At 35.6% G+C, this 21,394-nt stretch overlaps 1 protein-coding gene and 2 non-coding genes across 4 annotated transcripts; 1 reads left to right on the top strand and 2 right to left on the bottom strand.

Annotated features, from left to right (window-relative positions):
* Window positions 1-1,335: 1,335 nt before the first annotated feature.
* Window positions 1,336-3,847, top strand: LOC132638647 (uncharacterized). 2 transcript variants are annotated; one of them, XM_060355457.1, is made up of 3 exons: window positions 1,336-2,758; window positions 2,832-3,030; window positions 3,407-3,847. In XM_060355457.1, exons 1-3 carry the CDS (start codon window positions 2,627-2,629, stop codon window positions 3,523-3,525), a joined length of 450 nt encoding a protein of 149 aa, XP_060211440.1. In that variant the 5' UTR covers window positions 1,336-2,626; the 3' UTR covers window positions 3,526-3,847. The 2 variants fall into 2 exon arrangements, with proteins under 2 accessions (XP_060211440.1, XP_060211439.1); XM_060355456.1 differs by lacking the exon at window positions 3,407-3,847 and having other exon boundaries at window positions 2,832-3,257.
* A 17,210-nt stretch (window positions 3,848-21,057) lies between these two features.
* TRNAF-GAA (transfer RNA phenylalanine (anticodon GAA)) lies at window positions 21,058-21,130 on the bottom strand. The gene has a single exon. It is a non-coding gene; the product is annotated as a tRNA-Phe (tRNA).
* A 14-nt stretch (window positions 21,131-21,144) lies between these two features.
* Window positions 21,145-21,215, bottom strand: TRNAG-GCC (transfer RNA glycine (anticodon GCC)). Its single transcript has one exon. It is a non-coding gene; the product is annotated as a tRNA-Gly (tRNA).
* Between the last annotated feature and the right edge of the window lie 179 nt (window positions 21,216-21,394).

The following is a 21,394-nucleotide window of genomic DNA, read 5'->3' as shown; positions in this document are numbered from 1 at the left end:
CAAGCCATATTTCATGTCTATTTTATCCTTTACCTCATTTTGTGTTGTCTGTTTTGATAGCACGCGTGCAATATACAGGGTATGTACAACTTATATACACCTTGGCGTATATAAGAAAGTATATTTTGTATATCGTTAAGTTGAACTTATGCCTTTTTTTTTATCTGCATACTTTATGGTGGGGGCTTTGGGTTTACCCTTTTTTTGTTAGGTTTGTTATCTTTATCTGATCCTAGATTTGAGCCTATTATTTTATGAATTTGTATTTTGGGTTTGCTCCCTTGATTTCTGCCTCTTTGGGCCTATGTCCAGTTTGTTTTCTATCTCATTTAACGCAGTGTGTATACTTGGCATATATATATGAATACTTGCCTTTAAATTTTCCATGTGTGATGATCATGCACTAATCTTTTCCTTATCTTTCTTTTATGCATGACCATCGCATTCGAGTCCGAGGGACTCGTTCTTCTTCCGCATTCGGTGTTGGGCTAAAAGCCCAGCGCAATCTTCTCGGGTCATCCTCCCATCAATCCCACAGCCAAAATAAGCGGCATAAAAATCCTGGGCCAAGGCTCAATAGACAGGAACAGCCCGCAGCAGTAATATAAAGAAATTTACTGGGCTGAAGCCCAATGGCATGAACAGTTCGCAGCATGTTGGGCTCTAAAATGGGCCAGATCCATTTGATTTTTCTTTTCTATCTTCCTTATTATTATTATTGTGCATTTGTATTTGCTTTTTGTATGACTAATATTTTATCTTGTTTTATTTTCCTAACTTAGATGAATTAGTAAATTAGTGGGTTTAGCTTTAGTAATGGGTAGTTAATCCAAGGAAACTAACAATTAATTCCATAAGTTTTATTCTCTTCTTTTCATGCTAAAACTATTTATAATGTCTAATATTTATTTTATTTGGAACAATTGATTTGCAAAATAACATGACTATATATTTTGAGTTAATGGAATCATATTTAATTCTCACTATCTTAAAATTTCATTAATACACGAATGTAAATTCAAGAACCTTTTATAAATAAATTCTTCAAGATCTATCCAATTATACATATTTTAGCCCAGTACAATTAAATAAAGTTAGAGGAAGAAAATTCATTACCTCTTGCATCCTATTCATAACAAGTCTAGATTTCCTACACCACTATATTCATATAATGTAATTTTATTCTAAGTTTAAATTGGCTTGGTCTTTTCTTAAAAGCTTCTATTTATATACGTATCATTATATTTTGCGAGTATTATTTTATTATAGTATTTTTATTCAAAGCCTTAGCATATCTTTTAAATCTTATTTTAAGCAGTGTTATTATATTTTTCTTTAAAATCTTAATAACACTATAAGCCATTTTCTTAAAATTTAAGCATCTTATCTAACCTTAATTAATTAACCTAAGTTTGGCCGGATAACCGTAGTTAACGGATTCTAAAGGATGCCTAACCCCTTTCCTTTAGGATAATATAGAGCCCTTACCTACAATCACATTGGTTAAGCAGACTATTAATTGAGGTTTAGTTTAACTTTACCTTAGTTAACATCGAGGTGCCCTAATTCACCGTCAAATTAATTAGGTGGCGACTCCTTTAAAATAAAATAAATAGAAATCACCAAAATGTAGTACTCCTAAATTTAACCCGGTTAAAATGGGGTAAAATAGAGTGCATATATTTGAGGGCTGAAAGGAGGTCATATTAGAGGAGGAAAAGAAGAGAAAGGATACCAAATGACCCTGGAGAAATTCCTGTTGGTGAATTTGGTCCAGATCTGGGCTTTGATGAAACTACTACTCCTGATATAAGCTTTAAAGGTAAGGTTGTTGGGGATGAGTCAATGTATGTCAGTTCTGATGCATATAGTGTTGAATCAGATACAGATGATGAGTCAGGGTCTAGGAGGGCTAGGAGTAGGATAACTTTTGACAAAACTGTTGAAAAAGTGATGTGGGAGTTGGGGATGGTTTTTGAGGATGTGAATGAGTTTAGGGATGCTTTTACAAAATATGCACTTCAAAAGGGTGTACAGTTAGAGAAATTTGTCAATGAGCCCAAAAAGGTTAGGGTGAGGTGTAGGGATGGCTGCCCATGGCTGCTATATGCAAGTCTTGATAAGAAGACTAATGATTTCATGATCAAAACCTAAAATCCTAAACATAGGTGTGTCAAAACTACTAGAAATTACATGTGCAATGCTAAGTTCTTGTCTAAGCATTACAAGAATAGAATTACAGAACAGTCAAACATTAGGATTTTCAAGTTTCAGCAATTGATTAGGGAAGAACTTAACATACATGTTGGAAAAACCACTGCCAGAAGAGTTAGAGCTAAAGTACTCCAAGAAATCATGGGTGACCATGTGTTAGAGTTTGGAATAATATTTGACTATAGGGATGAAATGTTGAGGACTAATCCTGGGATTACTTGTGTTGTTGAGGTTGATGACTCTGGTGAAAGTGGTAGGTTGGTGTTTGAAATTTTTTATATTTGCTTTGATGCTTTGAAAAAAATTCTTTTTTGGTTGTTGTACGAAATGTATTGGTTTGGATGGTTGTTTCTTAAAGGGAATAACCAAAGGACAACTATTGGCTGCTGTTGCTAAAGATGCTAATAATCAAATGTTGCCTATTGCTTGGGCTATAGTAGAATATGAGAATAAGAACACTTGGATATGGTTTTTGAAATTGTTGATAGCTGATTTGGGAATGAGAGATGGCAGCAACTACACAGTGATATCAGACATGCAAAAGGTATGACAATCACTTTTATTTTTCTTCATTTAGTTTATGTCCATTCATATATAATTGCTTCTCAAAATTGTAGGGGCTTCAATCAGCTATGAAAGAATTGTTACCACTGGTGGAGCACAGGATGTGTGCAAGACACATCCTAGCCAACTGGGCAAAAGGATGGAGAGGTCTTCAAAAAATGAACCAATTCTGGAAGTGTGCAACAAGTACCTTTGAAGGAGAGATGAAGATAAATCCGGACAAAATGAAACATCTTGGTACTGCCAAGGATGGTAAGGATATTGTTGCAGATTTGCTGTACTACCCACGTGAAACTTGGTGTAAACTGTACTTTAGAACTGACATTAAGCATGATAATGTGGACAATAATATGTCTGAAAGCTTCAATGCCTAGATTTTAGGACCATGGCATAAAACCATTATCACTATGCTTGAAGATATTAGAGTGAAGATAATGACTAGAATAGGTCAGTTGAGTCAATTTCCAAAAACATGGTTATCCAATATATCTCCAATGGCACTTAGGGTACTAGAAATCAATATAAAGAATTCAATGGAATGTAATATTGATTTCAATGGTGAGAGAGGGTTTGAAATTAGTGATGGGCCATATCAACATACTATTGTTTTGATAAATAGAACTTGCAGTTGTAGGGCCTGGATGCTTAAGAGAATACCATGTCGACATGCCCTTGCTTCCATATTATATAAGAAGTATGAACTCATTGAGTTTGTTGACAGCCGCTACAATAAGGAGACCTACTTGAGGACTTATTGTCATTTTCTTCAACCAGTCACCAATATGAAAATGTGGCCAGAGTCCAATAACCCCTATGTTGCACCACCAGTTGTAAAGCCTATGCTAGGCAGACCAAAGAAGGTTAGGAGAAGAGAAGCCACTAAGTCAAAAAGATATTGTAAGTTGTCAAAAAAAGGAGTTGACATGACTTGCAGCATTTGTCATGGTAAAAATCATAATAAAAGAGGCTGTCCTTTGAAGGTATGGGCTTTTAAAGTAAACTCTGTTTCTTATACTCTTTGTAGTAATGGTTTTGATTTGACACTACTGTTTTTGGTAGGATTCTGGTAGAACAAGCTATGGTAATGGACCAGATATCGCTGCAGCATCTCAGCCAAGCTTTGCTGAATCAAGTGTTGCACCTGTAAGAGCTAGGGGAAGGCCAAGAAAGGCAAATCCAACTTCTGAAGCACCAGCAAGAGCTAGGGGAAGGCCAAGGAAAAATTCATTAACTTCTGATGCACCAGCAAGAGCAAGTGCAAGGCCAAGGAGTACTTCTGGAGCACTACCAACAGCAAGTGCAAGGCCTAGAAGTACTTCTCAAGCACCAACAAGAGGTATGGGAACAAGGAGGACAACCATTACTGCTACATGGTCTGAAAATTCAACAAGTTATGTTGTACATGAAGTTCTTACATGTAAGAAAGGATACTTAATAATTCTACTAAAGATTCCAAAGACATTTAAGGCAAAAGAAGACCTGTTGCAGCCAATGCACCTGTCCAACCTGTTGCTTCTCAGGCTAATGTGAGTAGGGGAAGACCAAGAAAAACCTCTCAAGCTTCTAGTGCTGCACCTGTTGCAGCCAATGCACCTGATCAACCTGCTGCTTCTCAGTCTAATGTGAGGAGGGGAAGACCAAGAAAAACCTCTCAAGCTTCTAGTGTAACAGTTGTTGACAATGAAAGAAGAAAAACTACCCCTTACAAAAAGCTTAGGACTGTTGGAATGGGTATATTTGTCGCAGAAAATGGATTTACAACATACAATGTAAGAGCTGAAATATTTGTTGGAATGGGTATATTTGTTGCAAGTGAGTTTTCTAACTATAAAAAATTATTTTGCTTTGTCTACAGCATGGCTTGCCAAGTAGTAGGAAAATTGATGCTTCTCCAAGAAAGCATATAAGGTCAGCTGATGTTACTGGGGACCTTGGTCACAAAGCAAGTACCGGAGTGAGGTGGAAGGGCAATGTAGCAATTACATCAAGACAGCTTGAAGAGATGGGGGTAAAGAAAAGGAAAAAAGTAACAATAACCCAGAACTCGCAGACAAAGGATCCATGGAAGTAGTGTTAATATGTTGGTAGTTGATAGAACAAGTTAATGTAGTTGACAGTTTTTGCAGTTCATAAACAAACTAAAGTAGTTGTGGTTTAGATGCTTGTTTTGTGACATTATGCTACTGCACTTGAATGTTGCATCATTATGAATGTGATGCACTACTTTTGTACAAACTTATATTGGTGCAATTGTTTATATATACCAAGGTCTGTTTCTATTAGTAAGTTCTATCTCTTTCAGCAGTTGATTGATGCACATGTTTAATGTCCAGAATGTCTGTTTCTTTTTGAAATTGTTGGTGCAAATTTTTAATGTTCAGAATGTGCAACCTATGTTGGTGCATCTGCTTCTTTTTGAAATATGCAGTTTATGGACCAAGTGAAATCTGGTCAGGCATTTGAACTACATTAATATTGCTCACCAAATCTGGTCAAGCATTTTGAACGAAATTGTTACACCTCGGAAAATTTTTCGTTCATGCACAGTGAATTGACTGAAGAAGGGCATGATGCATATGATGTTTTGATAAGTAAGAAATAATATTTAATGATTCTAAATGAGATTTCAAAGCCATTGGAGGTAGGAGACGAAAGTTGTTAAGGAAAGCAAGGTATATGTTGTGTATCGGGAAATAATTTCGAGTATCGAATTAATGATGGCTTAATGACATTTTGGAGAAGAGTTATAATGTCTTTTATATTGGTAATGAAGTGTTAAGTAAGTGTCAAGAAGGACCCATAAGCCAAATATGGGCATAAGCCATCCAAAAGGGCGAGTTAAGGAAAACATTTTCGGATGATCTGGTTTGGAGGGGCAACAACGCTATTATAAAGTTGGAATTTGGGAAAAACACCACCGGATGAAAGTTGTAGATAATTGAAAGAGATTTCTAACCATAGGTCGTGGGCCCTCACAGCTTATCGGGATCAAAAGTTATGGGCATTCTACGACCGACTGTCTGAGCAGAGAAGTTCTACGGACCATTTGACGGTCCGTAGAAATTTTTGATGAACCGCAAAACATTTTTACGGTCCGTAAAATGGACCCAGACCAGCGTAAAACGGTCACAGAAACTCATATTTTGCTGGGCAATTTTACGGTCCATTTTGACGGTCCGTTAAATAGTTTGACGGTCCGTAAAAATGGGCGTAGAGTTGCCCGAAGGATCAGATTTCAAGCTTTTAAAAAGAGGACCCAAGTTCATAAATTCATTTCATTTTCCACACCACTTCTCTCTAAGAACCCTCTAGAACCCTCTCAACATTTCATCCACAAGAAAAATCAAAGGGAACCAAGATTAACAACATCAAATTCATGAACCCAAGTGTGTGAAACTCAAGTAGGATTCATCTTCTTCAAGAAAATCCTAAGGAAGGTGAAAAAGGGTTTTGGTGATAAAGGGAGGATTCAACTCTAAGCTTGTTCCACCATCATCTAAGGTATGTTTCATGGTTTTATTGTGCTATTTAAGGTATTGTAAAGCTAAGATGCTTGGATTGTAGAATAACATGGAAAATGAGTTTTGGAAGGATGAGTAGTGTCACTATTGAATGGTAGTTGAATGAAACCACGAACGTTGATATGTTGTGATCATGAGTATGCTATAAATGATGTTTAGACCATGAAATGAGTGTGATGTATGAGAAAAATGTGACGATAAGCTAAAACCACTAAATGTGGAGAAATTGGAGGAAATTGGTGGATTTTGCTAAATGTATATAAATGATGATTGTTGGTTTCTATATTACGATTATGGTTGCGAATGTTTGGGAGCTGAAACAGAATATGGGAAAAGTAGTAGAAACAAAGGAAATGCTGCCCAATTTTCCCTAAAAATAGCAGTCCGTTCTTATAATTGCTTAGCTAATGACGGCATGAATTCTCTTGAAGGTATACATGAGTGCATCATAGGGGAAGCAAGCAAGCGATAAGAATAGTAAACGTCAAAGATATGTGAGGCTAGTCCTTTCTTTCTATGGCATGAATCCGATGGTATGATTCTCCTTTCTTTACATGAATTCTTTATATATATACCCCAGAAAGTCAAGAGTCTATGATCATGAATAGCTATATGAGATAAGAGATATGCTATGAGTACAATGATGATAAGCTTGAGTCTAAAGATTCTAGAGTTCATGCTATGCCGCTCCTATAATGCTAATGATGTCGTATGTTGTATACACTCACCTCATGCATTGTTCCCTCCGAGGTGAGGCAGAATACTATTAAGTTAAGTATGTTTTCTATTGTATACACTCCACCTTATGTATTGTCCCTTCAAGGTGAAGTAGAACATTATTAAGTTACAGATGTCTGTTGTGGCATACACTCACCTTATACACTACTTCCTTCATGGTGAGGTAGAATACTTATAGATGTCCATAATAAAGTCGGGGGATCACGACCCTACGTCACCCCGACAAAGTATAGTTGTCCTTGAGTTCTCATGCATGTATTACGATGAGTATATAATGATGAGCATATTATGATGATGATATTACACCGCTCCTATATGGACGGGCAGACATACACACCACTATAGTGGGCAGCTTATACCCCGGACGCGGGAGGCCTGGACGCAGGCTATGATTATCACACCGATCCGATATGGACGGGCAGCTTATACATTATCACACCGTACCTATATGGACGGGCAGCTTATACATTATTGCATACATGAGATGATGATGATTATGAGTAAGTCAGCATGTGCTATTTCTTCTATAAGTTACAGTCATATACAGTTGCGTCCTTATTGATGCTTCATTCATCTCATCGACGTATTTTCATTGTTATGCCTCTCATACTCAGTACAATGTTCGTACTGACGTCTGTTTTCTTTGGACGCTGTGTTCATGCCCACAGGTAGATAGGGAGGTGAGCCTGATTCAGACTCATAGGAGCTGGCAGTTGATTTGAGAGCACTCCATTGTTCGGAGGTGCTTATGATTATCTTTTTGTATATATGTATTTTGGGCATGACGGGGTCTTGTCCCGTCCTTATGTTTAGCACTCCAGTAGAGGCTCGTAGATACGCAGTGTGGGTTAGATGGTCTCACGAGATGCTATTTAGTATAAATGTTATTTTGATGGCCAAGAGGTATATATATAAGTATTTATGTTTTATATGGAATATGATTTTCCTACGATTTGAGTATAAAAGTGATAAAAGAGCATTAAATGAGTATGATGAGACATAGAACGATTGGTGCTTGGTAGTTAGCCTCGGGTACCCATCGCGGCCCCTAGTGGGGTCGTGACAGAAATTACTGTTGCTCACTAAATGTGGTCAAGATTTTGACCGGATTTAAAGGTGGCCAATAACAGCTAAGGTGGTTGGGGGTTAAGTAGTGGGTAATTTATTTCAAAACACATTATAAATATAGGCTTCCACTCACACTCTAATACTATGAAATAGTATTCTATGTAGCCTCTAACATGAGCCTTAATTCGAAAATGGTAGCTTATTTTGAGAAAACAATGACCAAATCATACGTCGAAAAGGATGATTTCGTAAGTGTTTCATATAATTTATTTGTTATTTTCAATTGTTATTTTAGTTTTAGTAATCACATGTTTTTCCGCAGATCCTTCCAAGTAGCATTCTTGAATTTCTCCCAGACGATGACCGTGAAGCTATTGTAATTTCTGAAAGAGGTGCGTAAAAAATGAAATACAAAATTGGTACTTATACGCGCCTCTATCAAGGATGGAAATAATTTATAGATGCTAACGGATTCAGGACAGGGGATGCATTGTGTTTCAAGGCCTATGACGCTGCTAGGGACCGGATACACTTCCTTGTTGAAAAATAAAATAAGAGATCATAGAAATAGATTAGATTAGGTCTCCGTGTTTTCAATTTAAGCAAGGTTTATGTTGGAGCACATGTAACAACTTTTCTTTCTAAATTAAAGGGATTTCATTCATCAACTTCGAACTTACATTAAACACAAAACAAAAGAAAACTAAAAAGGATTTTCTAACATACATTAACCACAAGACAAAAGAAAAGGAAAAAGTAGTTCCTAACTAACATTAACCACAACACAAAAGATATTTTTCCAAGCACTACCTACCTAACATTAAGCACAAAACTAAACCATTCAACTTCAAAAATACAAGAAACACTAAGGCAATTGGTCATGACAAGTTGAAGCATTTCCTTGCATTAACCAATTGATCCAACTAGCAAAACAAAACAAGATACAAAATGTGAAAATCAAATTAGAGCTAAAGTTGTTGATCCCCTTCTTTTTCAATTTTATCTCTTTTGCATTTTGAATTTTGCCCAAATTAATCACACTTGATTGTTCTTCCATCTCCTTCATTTTCTTATCACTTGAGGCAGATTATTCTTCCATTTCAATCTCTTTCAACATCTCGGCAATTTCAGAACTTCCACATCCTTCTTCCATCTCCTTAATTTTCTTCTCTTTTGAAGCTAATTATTCTCCGTGCATCTCCTTCATTTTGTTCACCAACTTTGGAATAATGTATTTCGATCTTTCATCAACTTTGGAAAGATCCCTCCATCGAAAAGATTTACACTTCTTCGAACCATAGTAGGGGCAAGACCAATATCTTCTTCCGGGATTGTTGTCGGACCAGGAAGTCTTCAATGGGAGCAACACACCTTGACTGCATCGCACCTCTGCATTCAACATTGGATCTTCATTGTCCATACAAAGCTTATTCAAATCCAATCTTGTTTCTTCCATAGCTAACCCGAATTTTTAATCAAAAATTTGGGGAAAGAAATTGTAAGAATCCAATCTTGGGTAAGAATTGAAACATAAAGAGAAGAAATTTACCACAAAATTTGGGGAAGAACTCAATGTGGAATAATAGAACAAGATCTAGCCGTTTGTGGGGATTTGATATTGGATTTGGGGAGCTAAAAACGTTATTTGGACGGCCATGTGGCAAATGTACATTGGTCCATATAGTTTTTATCTTCTCTTACGCGCTGAAGGAGAGTAGCTTCACTTGCTAGTCCATGTCATTGGTTGATAGCGTAAATAATACACAAAAAATAAGTCCAGTGGGGTCATAGGACCCCCGCAAAGTTGAGGTGTGTTATGACAATTTTGGTCACAGTTTGAGTGTGTTTTGAATACTTTTCCCAAAACTATGCTATTTCACCTACTAGTGTTGTTCACCAGCTAAATCTGGATAAGTTTAGGAGCCTATAAGCCAAAAAAAAACTGGGATAACCCAACTTATTTTTTTTGGGCTTATAAGCTGCTTTTTTTAAGCCCACCCAAATAGGTCAACATATTTTTTTTTGGACTTATTTTAAGCACAAAATGACTTATAAACTGACCAGTCAAACACTCACAAAAACTGAATCAGCGACTTATAAGCTAAGCCAAACGGCCTCTAGTACTATGTTTTGTGTTAAGTAAGTAAGTGAAGACAATGGTAACTATCTAGCTGGTTTGGATAATGAAAGTGTCCTAAGAGACGCTACTGGTACTTGTACTGTGTTTACTCCCCAGTTGAGGTTTTAGTATTAATATCTATCCTTCCTGTTAAAAAATAAAGAATCAAAGAAAGAAGGAGAACGAGATAAATTAATCCTCGACGATGTGTCGACACATGGTGCTCTCTTAGAGGTTAACATCAGATTTTGTTCAATCTTGATTACATGTTAACAGCAACGTGTTATGGTCATTATCCTTGACAGAGACGGATTCAGGATTTAAATTTTAGAGATTCAATAGTAAAATTTTTAGTATTAAACTCATTATATTTTTAAATTTATGAATTCATATCTACTATTTATTACAATTTTAATAATTATTTACACATAAATTTATATTTGCATCAAAAGTTAGGGATTCAATTGAATCCCCACTTATTATGCTAGATATGCCAATGCCCCCTTCCTCCCCCCGGGAAACATCCCCCACTCCACCCGATGGATTCAAAATACTTTCATATTATATATATTCATCTGAATTTAGTTTTCAACTTGGAGTGTAAATTCTTATGTGAAAACTCATAAAATATCTACTAAAATTGTTTGTTAAATTCCAAATTTGAAAAAAGTACAGTGAATTCAATGAACATAGTCTTCGTGTCTGGTTCAATTAATCCATTTGTGATGTTGACTTAAAGTGGCATGACCAATTGAGGCAATGCAGGTGAATTTCAGGGAAGGGAAGCCATTATATTGTCAACCTTTTGGACATGAAAAGACATAACTACATTGAAAATTCTGTACAAAAGGATGCGAACCTAGAAAAATTGGGAGCTCTAACGTTGTTTTGCACTTTTGTGTTCGACTCGTCGTTACTGGGAAGGACCGCCTTTACCAAAGGCTGTAAAATCAATTTCATTGTATAGATAGGTAATACTTTTTACTGTGTGTGTATTTATATACACAATGTGTTGAATCTTCTTAACTTATTCATGTGTGTGTTTATTTTTTAACTAGTGTACTTATCCGCGCTTTATGCGGTCATAGAAAAAGTAAACTATGATCAAGTATTGATATCATAATTTTTTGTAAAAATAAATTAAACAAGTTTCTATAACTTGTTTTCCTCTCCCCTCTATTCTAGAAATCCTTTCATCTAGAATACCATTATGCCTTTTGAGGGTAGAGAATCAATATTTACTAATCAAACATCTTTCATGATTCTACCATCTTTTCATAATTCTTTAAACAGTATATGTAAATTTTTTAATAGAAAAAATTTGTGAAAAAAAATTTAGGTTGAATAAAAAATAACTCATTTATCTTTTTTATATAAAATCTAAATAAAATTCTTCTCGGCCTTTTTCTCTGTCTTTGTCTTTGTCTTTGTCTTTTCTTGTGTATACCTCTATCTCATTTTACTCCGATCCCAATCATAGCTAAAGAAATTCTTAAAATTTTGTAAATTAACTATCTATTTCGAGTGATATACAATAACAACATATATATATTTCATGTACATAATAGCTATCATCCTTTCTCTCCTCATATTCCACACTATTATGATTAGGGGTGTACATGGACCGGGTTGGTTCGAATTTTTTAAACACCAAACCAAACCAATTGCGTCGGATTTTTAATTTATACACCAAACCAAACCAATAAAATTCGGATTTTTCAACCTTGAGTTTTCTCGGGTTATTCGGTTTTCTCGGGTTTTTCGGGTTTTTTTTCGGAATAGTCTTGATACAAAACATATAACTTTTACTTCAAATATGTTTTTAGTCCTAGTAAGATATAACTATATAATTAAGGTGTTTCATAAGAATATAACACAAAATATGAGTAGAGTGATGACATTGTAATAAAATATTCAACAAAAGATAATAAAATCGGTTAAAATAAATATTGTTAATTAATAAGTCATAAAGAAAATGACCATAATCTAAAAATACTAAGTCATGATAAAATAAGTACGGCTAATAATTATTAATTACATGACAAGAAAAAAAACTTAAGTTATGTATTTTCACTCTCTAAACCAATTATACAAAACTAAAGAATAGATACCCAACATTATTTTCATTCCTAGTGCTAGTGGTAAATTGAATTTCTTTTGTTAGTATTAGTGTTGAGTTGGTTTTGGTGGACTTTATATGAGTTACTAACATCCATAGGGTATAAAACTTATTGACATTCAAAATTCTAAGTTCAAGCTTGAATAATATGATAATAGATAAAAAACTACGAAAAATTTAAGAAATATTTATAAATTACATTACAAATAAATATTTTTATATATAAAATATTTTAAAAATTGAATACATGTAATGTCGGGTTGGTTTGGTTCGGTTTGACTTTTTTTTAGCTAAAACCAAACCAAACCAATTATGAGCGGGGTTTTTTTCGACACCAAACCAAGTCAAACCAAATCACTAATCGGGTGTTTTTTCTCGGTTTATTGGTTTGGTGCGATTTGTCGGTTTACTTTCTACGCCTCTAATTATGATTATTTCTATAAAATCATGGATTGACTAACAATTTTATATGGGAAAGCGTTGAAAAGAAGGCTTGAGAAAGAAGATTCGAAGATTCACATTAGTGAATACAAAATCAAAAGATATATTAACAGATGTCATTAGTCGTTTTAAGGCCCCATATTTGCATTGCTTCTCTTCTACGTACATATAAGAAAGAAAATATATTTCAAAATCTGTGGAATGTTCATACATATCTTTGGTCATCGACCCTTTTCAATATCATCCTAATGAGCTGCTATATATCTATTTTTCTCCAAATGATGCTTCCGAAGGAAATAATTTCTTGAATACTTTGTTGAACATAACTTGAAGAATGAAAAAGTTTCTAATATTAGAGGAAGATTAATACATTGAATATTTTAGAGTGTATTTTCATTTTAAAACAATGTCAAACTTTCTTTTGGCTAAGAGCAAATCATTACACTGGTAGATTAACTTTTAGAAAATTTAAGGATTTATCTTGACTTATGAAGGAATGGTGATGAAGTGACCTCCAAAATTAATCACTCCCACCGTTTTCGCAACCACCATCACAACCTATGTTATAGACAACAATTTTATAATAATAATCAGCAACCTTAAAATGATTTTTGAAATCACTAATCCTTTCTATTAAAAAGGAAATGCTCATAAAAAATATATGTCTGGGTTAATTCATACAATTAATTCATATATTATGGTTACAATTAAGAAAGATTCAAGGAACGCTGAGAAAATAAAACTAATGTTTGAAATAAAAACACACAAATCTCATTTTATAGTCACAACAAGAAAGTATAGAAATCGCAACAAAAATTTTTACATTTGGCAACAACTTAATTTTATTGTTGGCAAATGATTTTTTTTGTTGCCAAAGAATTTATTTTTGTTGTCATAGTATTGATTATTGTTGCCAAAAGTACTTTTGGCAACAAAAAAAATGTTGTTGCACGTTGTTACAATAACAGCCGTTGGGAAAAGTTCATGCAATAAAATATTTTTTTTGTTGCCAAAAGTACTTGTTGCAATAATAATCAATCTATGGCAATAAAAAAAAAATTGTTGCCAGATATAATTTTTTTTTGGTAGTGAGTTACCAATTCATATAGTAATCTCATGAATAAAGATTAAAAAGCAAAAAAAAAAAAAAAGAGTATATACATAAATAAATATTCTGGCCACATTACCTCTCCTAAAACATATTACATAAAGACATTTTTTATTTTCCTCCTTTGTAATTTTCTTTGGTCTGCGCAACCGGATCGCACCTGCTAATTGTTAACAAACTGTCGTTCATGAGAAACCTCTCTAATTTCTTCTTCAAACCTTTCTTATTTTCTTTATCCTCATCAACGTTTCAAAACTGCTAAAACTAATTGTGAAAACATAAAGTAGATTTTTTGGAACTACAAAAAATCCTAGATATTTAGTAATGATTCTAGAATAGCCTAGTATAGTATCTTGGACAAATATCTTGAAGAAATTTCTAGATAGTCTAGATTATTGCAAGAAGATAAGGTTTGCTAGATTTTTCTTATAGATGTATCTAGATAAAGTTTGCTAGATTTTTCTTATAGATGTATCTAGAAGAGTGTCTAGAACCATCCTTAGACAAGTATAAATAGGAGTGAACTTGATCATTTGTAACCAAGTAATTCAAGAAAGTCTTTCTTCCATAACCAAGTTCTCCTATCTAAATTTTTCTTTCTCCTTTCCAAAGCTTCCTTTTCTTTAGTTGAATCTTCCAATCTTAGTAACGATCTTGGGCTAGCAGAAGGTTTCTCCGATTTATTTTTCTTATGCTATATTTCTCTACATGGTATCAGAGCCATAGCCATATACATTGGCTTCTAGATATATTTTCAAGATCGGGTTAGTGGTCGATTCAATTGTTTTTTTTTTCTAAATGGATGTGTATGGTCATGCTAATGGACTGGGGATGGAATTATTGAACCAGTCCAACTACAAGGTATGGAAGACCTGTTTGGAGTCCTACCTTGTTGGCGAGGATTTGTGGGAAGTTGTCAATGGGAGTAACACAAATCCTCCTGCCGATGCACTGGAAAATAATGACGCACGTAAGAAGTGGAAGCAGATTAATGCCAAGGCGGAGTTCATCCTGAAGAGGTCCATCTCTCCCAGTTTATTTGATCATATTATAAGGTGTAAATCAGCTCATGACATATGGAAGACCCTTGATCGTTTGTTCAACAAGAAGGATGAAACCCGGCTACAGATTTTGGAGAACGAATTGGCCAACACCACTCAAGGTAATCTTTCTATTGTTGAGTACTTCTTGAAGATTAAAAACTTATGTTCTGAAATATCTCTATTAAATCCGGACGAGGCTATTTCTGAAGCACGAATGAGAAGAATTATCATTCGTGGTTTGAAGTCAGAATATATTCCTTTTGTTACATCAATTCAAGGATGGGCTCAACAACCATCCTTGGAGGAATTTGAGAATTTGTTATCGTCACAGGAGTTATTAGCCAAACATTTGGCTAGTGTATCTGTCAAAGAAGGTGAAGGAAATGCTCTTGTAGCCGATAAGAGTAACTTTAAAGGAAAAGCAAGAGATAGGCTACACTCTTGCTCCTCAGGTGGTTCAAGCTCACCAGGAAAGAAGGAAGAGTCTTCTAAAAATCACGGTAAGAAGCCTCCCAAATGCTATCAGTGCGGCAAAATAGGACACATAAAAAGATATTGTCGAGTCAAAGAGAGTAATATGGCTCAAACTGAGAAAGCTGCTGAAGAAGAAGAAGACTGGGGAAAGTGCTTTGTAGTTGAGACTCGAGCAGTAGATGCCATGGCTTCCATCAATTTTGAAAAAGACTGGATTGTGGATTCAGGATGTGGGCACCATCTCACCGGGGATGAATCTAAATTTTTCAACTTCCGTAAATACAGTGGTCGTGATGTCATTGTAACAGCAGATAACTCAGTTCATCATGTGGAGAAGGAAGGCTCTGTTGTCATCAACGGGATGCAGGAGGATTCTATCACTCTCAACAGTGTCTTTCATGTTCCAGGTATCAAGAAAAATCTATTTTCAGTTGCAAATGCCGTAGATGCTGGAAATTATCTATTATTTGGCCCACATGACGTGAAGTTCCTTCAAAATATCAAAGAACTCAAGGCAGATATCATTCATACCGGTAAGAGAGTTAATGATTTATATGTCTTATCTGCCTCTAATTCATATATTGAGAAGATGAGTAGCAATGATAATACATATTTGTGGCATGCTAGACTTGGGCATCTTAGCATGGATAAATTAAAAGCTAGGGTGAAATTTAATCTAGTAAAAGGATTACCAAACTTAAGCAACTTTGGTGGAGGAGAGATTTGTGAAGGATGTCAATACGGAAAGGCACATCGTCTTCCGTTTGATAGATCCTTGTCAAGATGCAGTGCTCCTTTAGAACTAATTCACAGTGATTTGATGGGGCCAACAAGAACTCCTTCATTCTCCGGTTATTCTTATATGTTAATTCTCATTGATGATTTTACTAGATTCACTTGGGTTTACTTTGTGAGGCATAAGTCAGAAGTTTTCAGCAAGTTTATGGAGTTCAAAGAAACGGTTGAAGGCGCGCTCGGTTCCAGAATAAGGCGGTTGCGGACTGATAATGGTGGTGAGTTCACCTCTGAAGAATTTCTCTCTTTTTTTCGTCAGCATGGTATTAAAAGAGAACTCACCTGTGCTGATACACCACAACAAAATGGAGTGGCAGAAAGAAAGATTCGACACTTAACCGAGCCATGTAAAAGTTGGCTTCATGCCAAAAATTTACCTAGAGCCTTATAGGCTGAAGGTATGAAATGTGCAACATATGTGATCAACAAGATGCCGCTTTCTCCAAACAACATGAAGTCACCCTATGAATTAATGTTTGGAGAAAATCCTAGCATCAAACACCTAAGAGTTTTTGGCTCTATCTGTTATGTTCATATCCCAGATTCTCAACGAAGCAAGTTGGATGCCAAGGCAAGGAAATGCATCTTTGTTGGATATGACGAAAGGAAAAAGGGTTGGAAGTGCATGGACCCGAAAACTCATCGCTTCATTGTTTCTCGTGATGTCATATTTGATGAAGTCCCCTCGTATTATGGAGCAGCTTCAGAAGGAGAGAGTTTTAAAATCTTGAATCCTGGAGTTCCAAACTTACCCATCACAGATATTTCCTCAGATAGTACAGCTGCAGAGGAGCTAGGAGAAAAGGGGAGCCCGGGAACTCAACAATATGAAGCTCAACAAGAAGATAATTCACGTGATTCACAAAGACCAAGAAGAACTATTGTTAAGCCAGCCCGCTTCAGAGATGAAAATTTTGTTAGTACATAATCTTGCTTCTTTGTAGGACCAATTGTCGATGAAGAACCTTCCTCGTTTGAAGAAGCTAAAGGAGTCAAAGAGTGGGAGCTTGCTATGAATGATGAAATGGAGGCTTTAATGAAAAATCAAACTTGGAGCCTTGTACCAAAGCCCAAAGGCGTACAACCCATATCTTGCAAATGGGTTTACAAAATTAAAAGAAGAGCAGATGGCAGCATAAACAAATATAAAGCAAGGCTGGTTGCTCGAGGATTTTCTCAAAAGTATGGTGAAGACTACGAAGAAACCTTCAGTCCGGTGGCTAAGATGATCTCAGTTCGAGTTGTATTAGCCATGGCAGCATCGTACAGTTGGAAATTATGGCAACTTGACGTAAAGAATGCCTTCTTGTACGGGGAACTTGACAAAGATATCTATATGGATCAACCACCCGGGTATGTCTCTAACTTATATCCTGATTATGTCTGCAAGCTTAAGAAAGCACTTTATGGACTCAAGCAGGCTCCACGAGCATGGTATGGAAAAATTGCACAATATGTACATTTTTGTGGATATGCTGCATCACATTCAGATCCTAGCTTGTTTGTTAAGAAACATGGAGACTTGCATGTTGTTGTTCTGTTATATGTGGATGACATGATAATAACAGGAAACAATGATGATGAAGTTGCGAGGCTTCAAGAGGAGCTTGCTATAAGATTTGATATCAAGAAGCTGGGAGAGCTACATCATTTTCTTGGCTTAGAGGTGACAAACACGAGTAAAGGGATCTTTGTTACCCAAGAAGGGTATGCCAAGAAGCTTGTTGACAGGTTTGGGATAAAACAAAGCAAAAAGTGCTCTACTCCTCTTGAGACTAACACGAGGTTAAGGCGTGAAGAAGGCTCACTTCTTGCAGATCCCAAGCCTTTTCGAGCTCTTGTTGGAAGTCTTTTGTATTTGACTATTACAAGACCAGATATTGCTTTTTCTGTTGGATATGTCAGCAGATTTATGCAATCACCAAGAAAGCCTCATTTGGAAGCTGCAAAGAGGATTCTGAAATACATCAACTCAACATCAAATATGGGCCTACTCTTCCAAAAGAAAAATGATTTGGTATTAATTGGATATACTGACGCCGATTTTGGTGGTGATCTGGATGATCGAAAATCTACGTCAGGCTATATTTTTCTTTGTGGTGGAACAAGTGTTTCTTGGTGCAGCAAGAAGCAAGACTCAGTTTCTTTATCAACTACGGAGGCGGAATATAAAGCAGCAGCTCTTACTGCTCAAGAATGTGTATGGCTCCAAAGACTTGCTGAAGATTTGGATCTATCTATATCAAAGCCAACTGCTATTTTCGAAGACAATCAAAGTGCCATCAAGCTTGCAAACAATCCGGTATTCCATGCTAGAACTAAGCACATTGAGGTGGAATATCATTTCATCAGAGAAAAAGTTCTTGATGGAACTATAAATACTTTGGAAGTGCGAAGTTAGGAGAATATTGCTGATATCTTCACCAAGTCACTTCCTAAAGCTTCATTCGAGTTCTTTCGCGACAAGCTTGGTCTAGTTCCAAATAAATCACTTTAAGAGGGAGTGTGAAAACATAAAGTAGATTTTTTGGAACTACAAAAAATCCTAGATATTTAGTAATGATTCTAGAATAGCCTAGTATAGTATCTTGGACAAATATCTTGAAGAAATTTCTAGATAGTCTAGATTATTGCAAGAAGATAAGGTTTGCTAGATTTTTCTTATAGATGTATAAGGTTTGCTAGATTTTTCTTATAGATGTATCTAGAAGAGTGTCTAGAACCATCCTTAGACAAGTATAAATAGGAGTGAACTTGATCATTTGTAACCAAGTAATTCAAGTAATTCAAGAAAGTCTTTCTTCCATAACCAAGTTCTCCTATCTAAAATTTTCTTTCTCCTTTCGAAAGCTTTCTCTTCTTTAGTTGAATCTTTCAATCTCAGTAACGATCTTGGGCTAGCAGAAGGTTTCTCCGATTTATTTTTCTTATGCTATATTTCTCTACACTAATAATATAAGATAGAAAATGATCGTTGGGGTGCTGCTACAGTTATCAAAATGAAATAGTTTATAGATGATGAAGAAAGAGTTTCCATCACTTTGCTGGCGCTTAATTTGCCTGAATCTACATTAATGCATAGTTATTAAAAACATTAATTATGGGTATAGGTGATGACCTAAATATATAGAATTATTCGGAAGCAATTCGTTTATTTAGTATTTAATAGAGACCTTTGACTCACCAATGAAAATGAAATAATCGGAAACTGAAAAACTTCATGCATACTCTTAGATGTAATTCCTTTTTAATTGAGCAATGAATGTACACAATTATTGTAGGATTTCTTATGGAGTAACTTTATTTCTCATCAATTATTTTAAGGGGAAAATGAGAAAAAAGGTCAAAAAAATGAGAAAAAAAATAAATAGGAATAATGGTCATACAGAGGTGGCACATCATTTTATATAGATTTTTGACTCCACGTACTTTATATTATATATAAAGTGATGCCTAACTTTATATTATATATAGATTTTTGACTCCCCGTACTGAAAACTCTAACTCCACCACTGCGCATTGCTGCCATATTAACACGTGCCACTTTGGTTTGCTTCCTTGTTGTTTCTATATCTTGCTTGTGTACGTATTCTTTCATGACCCTTCTTGATTGGCTTTTAACCATCCCACTGTGTTCTTATTAGTTACTCCTATTAATTATCTCTTAGATTTATTTTTTTCTTTTAAATTAAAGGAGTAATATATATTATGTAATTAAAGAGAAGCTTTTCACACCAGAATTGTTTCAATTTAGACTCATAGACTTAGATCTAAACCAAAACTAGAGCAGGGGGAATTGAATTTTGACGTGTTCTTCGACTAAAACTGACCCAAACTGTTTATCCACATCGAACGTTTACATCAAATCAATAAACGTATAACATGTGTTTGAACATACATAGCTATTACTTAGTCATGATTAATTAATGTATATCTTCACTTCATTAAGTCACTTAACTACAGTAAGTTGAATTGATTTGATATAAACACCCGATGTGGACAAACTTTTACCATTAGATAATAACCTATTGAATTTGGAGCTTTTGAATCATGACTTGCTTGTTAACTTTAACCTGCAGAAACTTAAAACAAATCAGCACATTTGGTTTGAAAAAACAAACAATGGGAATTGTTTCAATTTAGACCCATAGACTTCTAAACCAAAACTAGAGCTGGGGGAATTGAATTTTGACGTGTTCTTCGACTCAACCGACCCAAACTGCTTATTCACATCGAATGTTTACATCAAATCAATGAATGCATAACACGTGATTAAACATACATAACTATTAGTCATGATTAATTAATGTATATCTTCACTTCATTAAGTCACTTAACTAGTAAATAGAATCATGACTTGCTTGTTAACTTTAACCTGCAGAAACTTAAAACAAATCAGCACATTTGGTTTGAAAAAACAAACGAGGGGAAAAGAAGAAAATTCTAAACAGGAAAAACGATAAAGCATTAAAAGGAATGCGGTGAGCGTGGATCGAACACGCGACCTTAAAGCATTAAAAGGAATGCGGTGAGCGTGGATCGAACACGCGACCTTAAAGCATTAAAAGGAATGCGGTGAGCGTGGATCGAACACGCGACCTTAAAGCATTAAAAGGAATGCGGTGAGCGTGGATCGAACACGCGACCTTAAAGCATTAAAAGGAATGCGGTGAGCGTGGATCGAACACGCGACCTTAAAGCATTAAAAGGAATGCGGTGAGCGTGGATCGAACACGCGACCTTAAAGCATTAAAAGGAATGCGGTGAGCGTGGATCGAACACGCGACCTTAAAGCATTAAAAGGAATGCGGTGAGCGTGGATCGAACACGCGACCTTAAAGCATTAAAAGGAATGCGGTGAGCGTGGATCGAACACGCGACCTTCAGATCTTCAGTCTGACGCTCTCCCAACTGAGCTATCCCCGCAAACAAGGAGTAACTGCACCAGCCAGGAATCGAACCCAGGCCTGTACCGTGGCAGGGTACTATTCTACCACTAGACCACTGGTGCTTGTTGCTTATTCAGGTACAGTTATTTGTATTACAACTTCCACTTGATAGTTGAAACCATGGGCATGCCACACAATGAAGAGCTAGACATCTTTTCACACTAACAATCACACAAATGTAGTGGATTAAAGCAGCTAGAAAACCATATGCTTTATTGACAGCAAGTTTATTACTATTAGT

The sequence above is a fragment of the Lycium barbarum genome, chromosome 4 (genome assembly GCF_019175385.1).
Source record: "Lycium barbarum isolate Lr01 chromosome 4, ASM1917538v2, whole genome shotgun sequence".
NCBI classification, from domain to species: domain Eukaryota; kingdom Viridiplantae; phylum Streptophyta; class Magnoliopsida; order Solanales; family Solanaceae; genus Lycium; species Lycium barbarum.
This window is presented reverse-complemented; position numbering and strand designations above follow the sequence as displayed.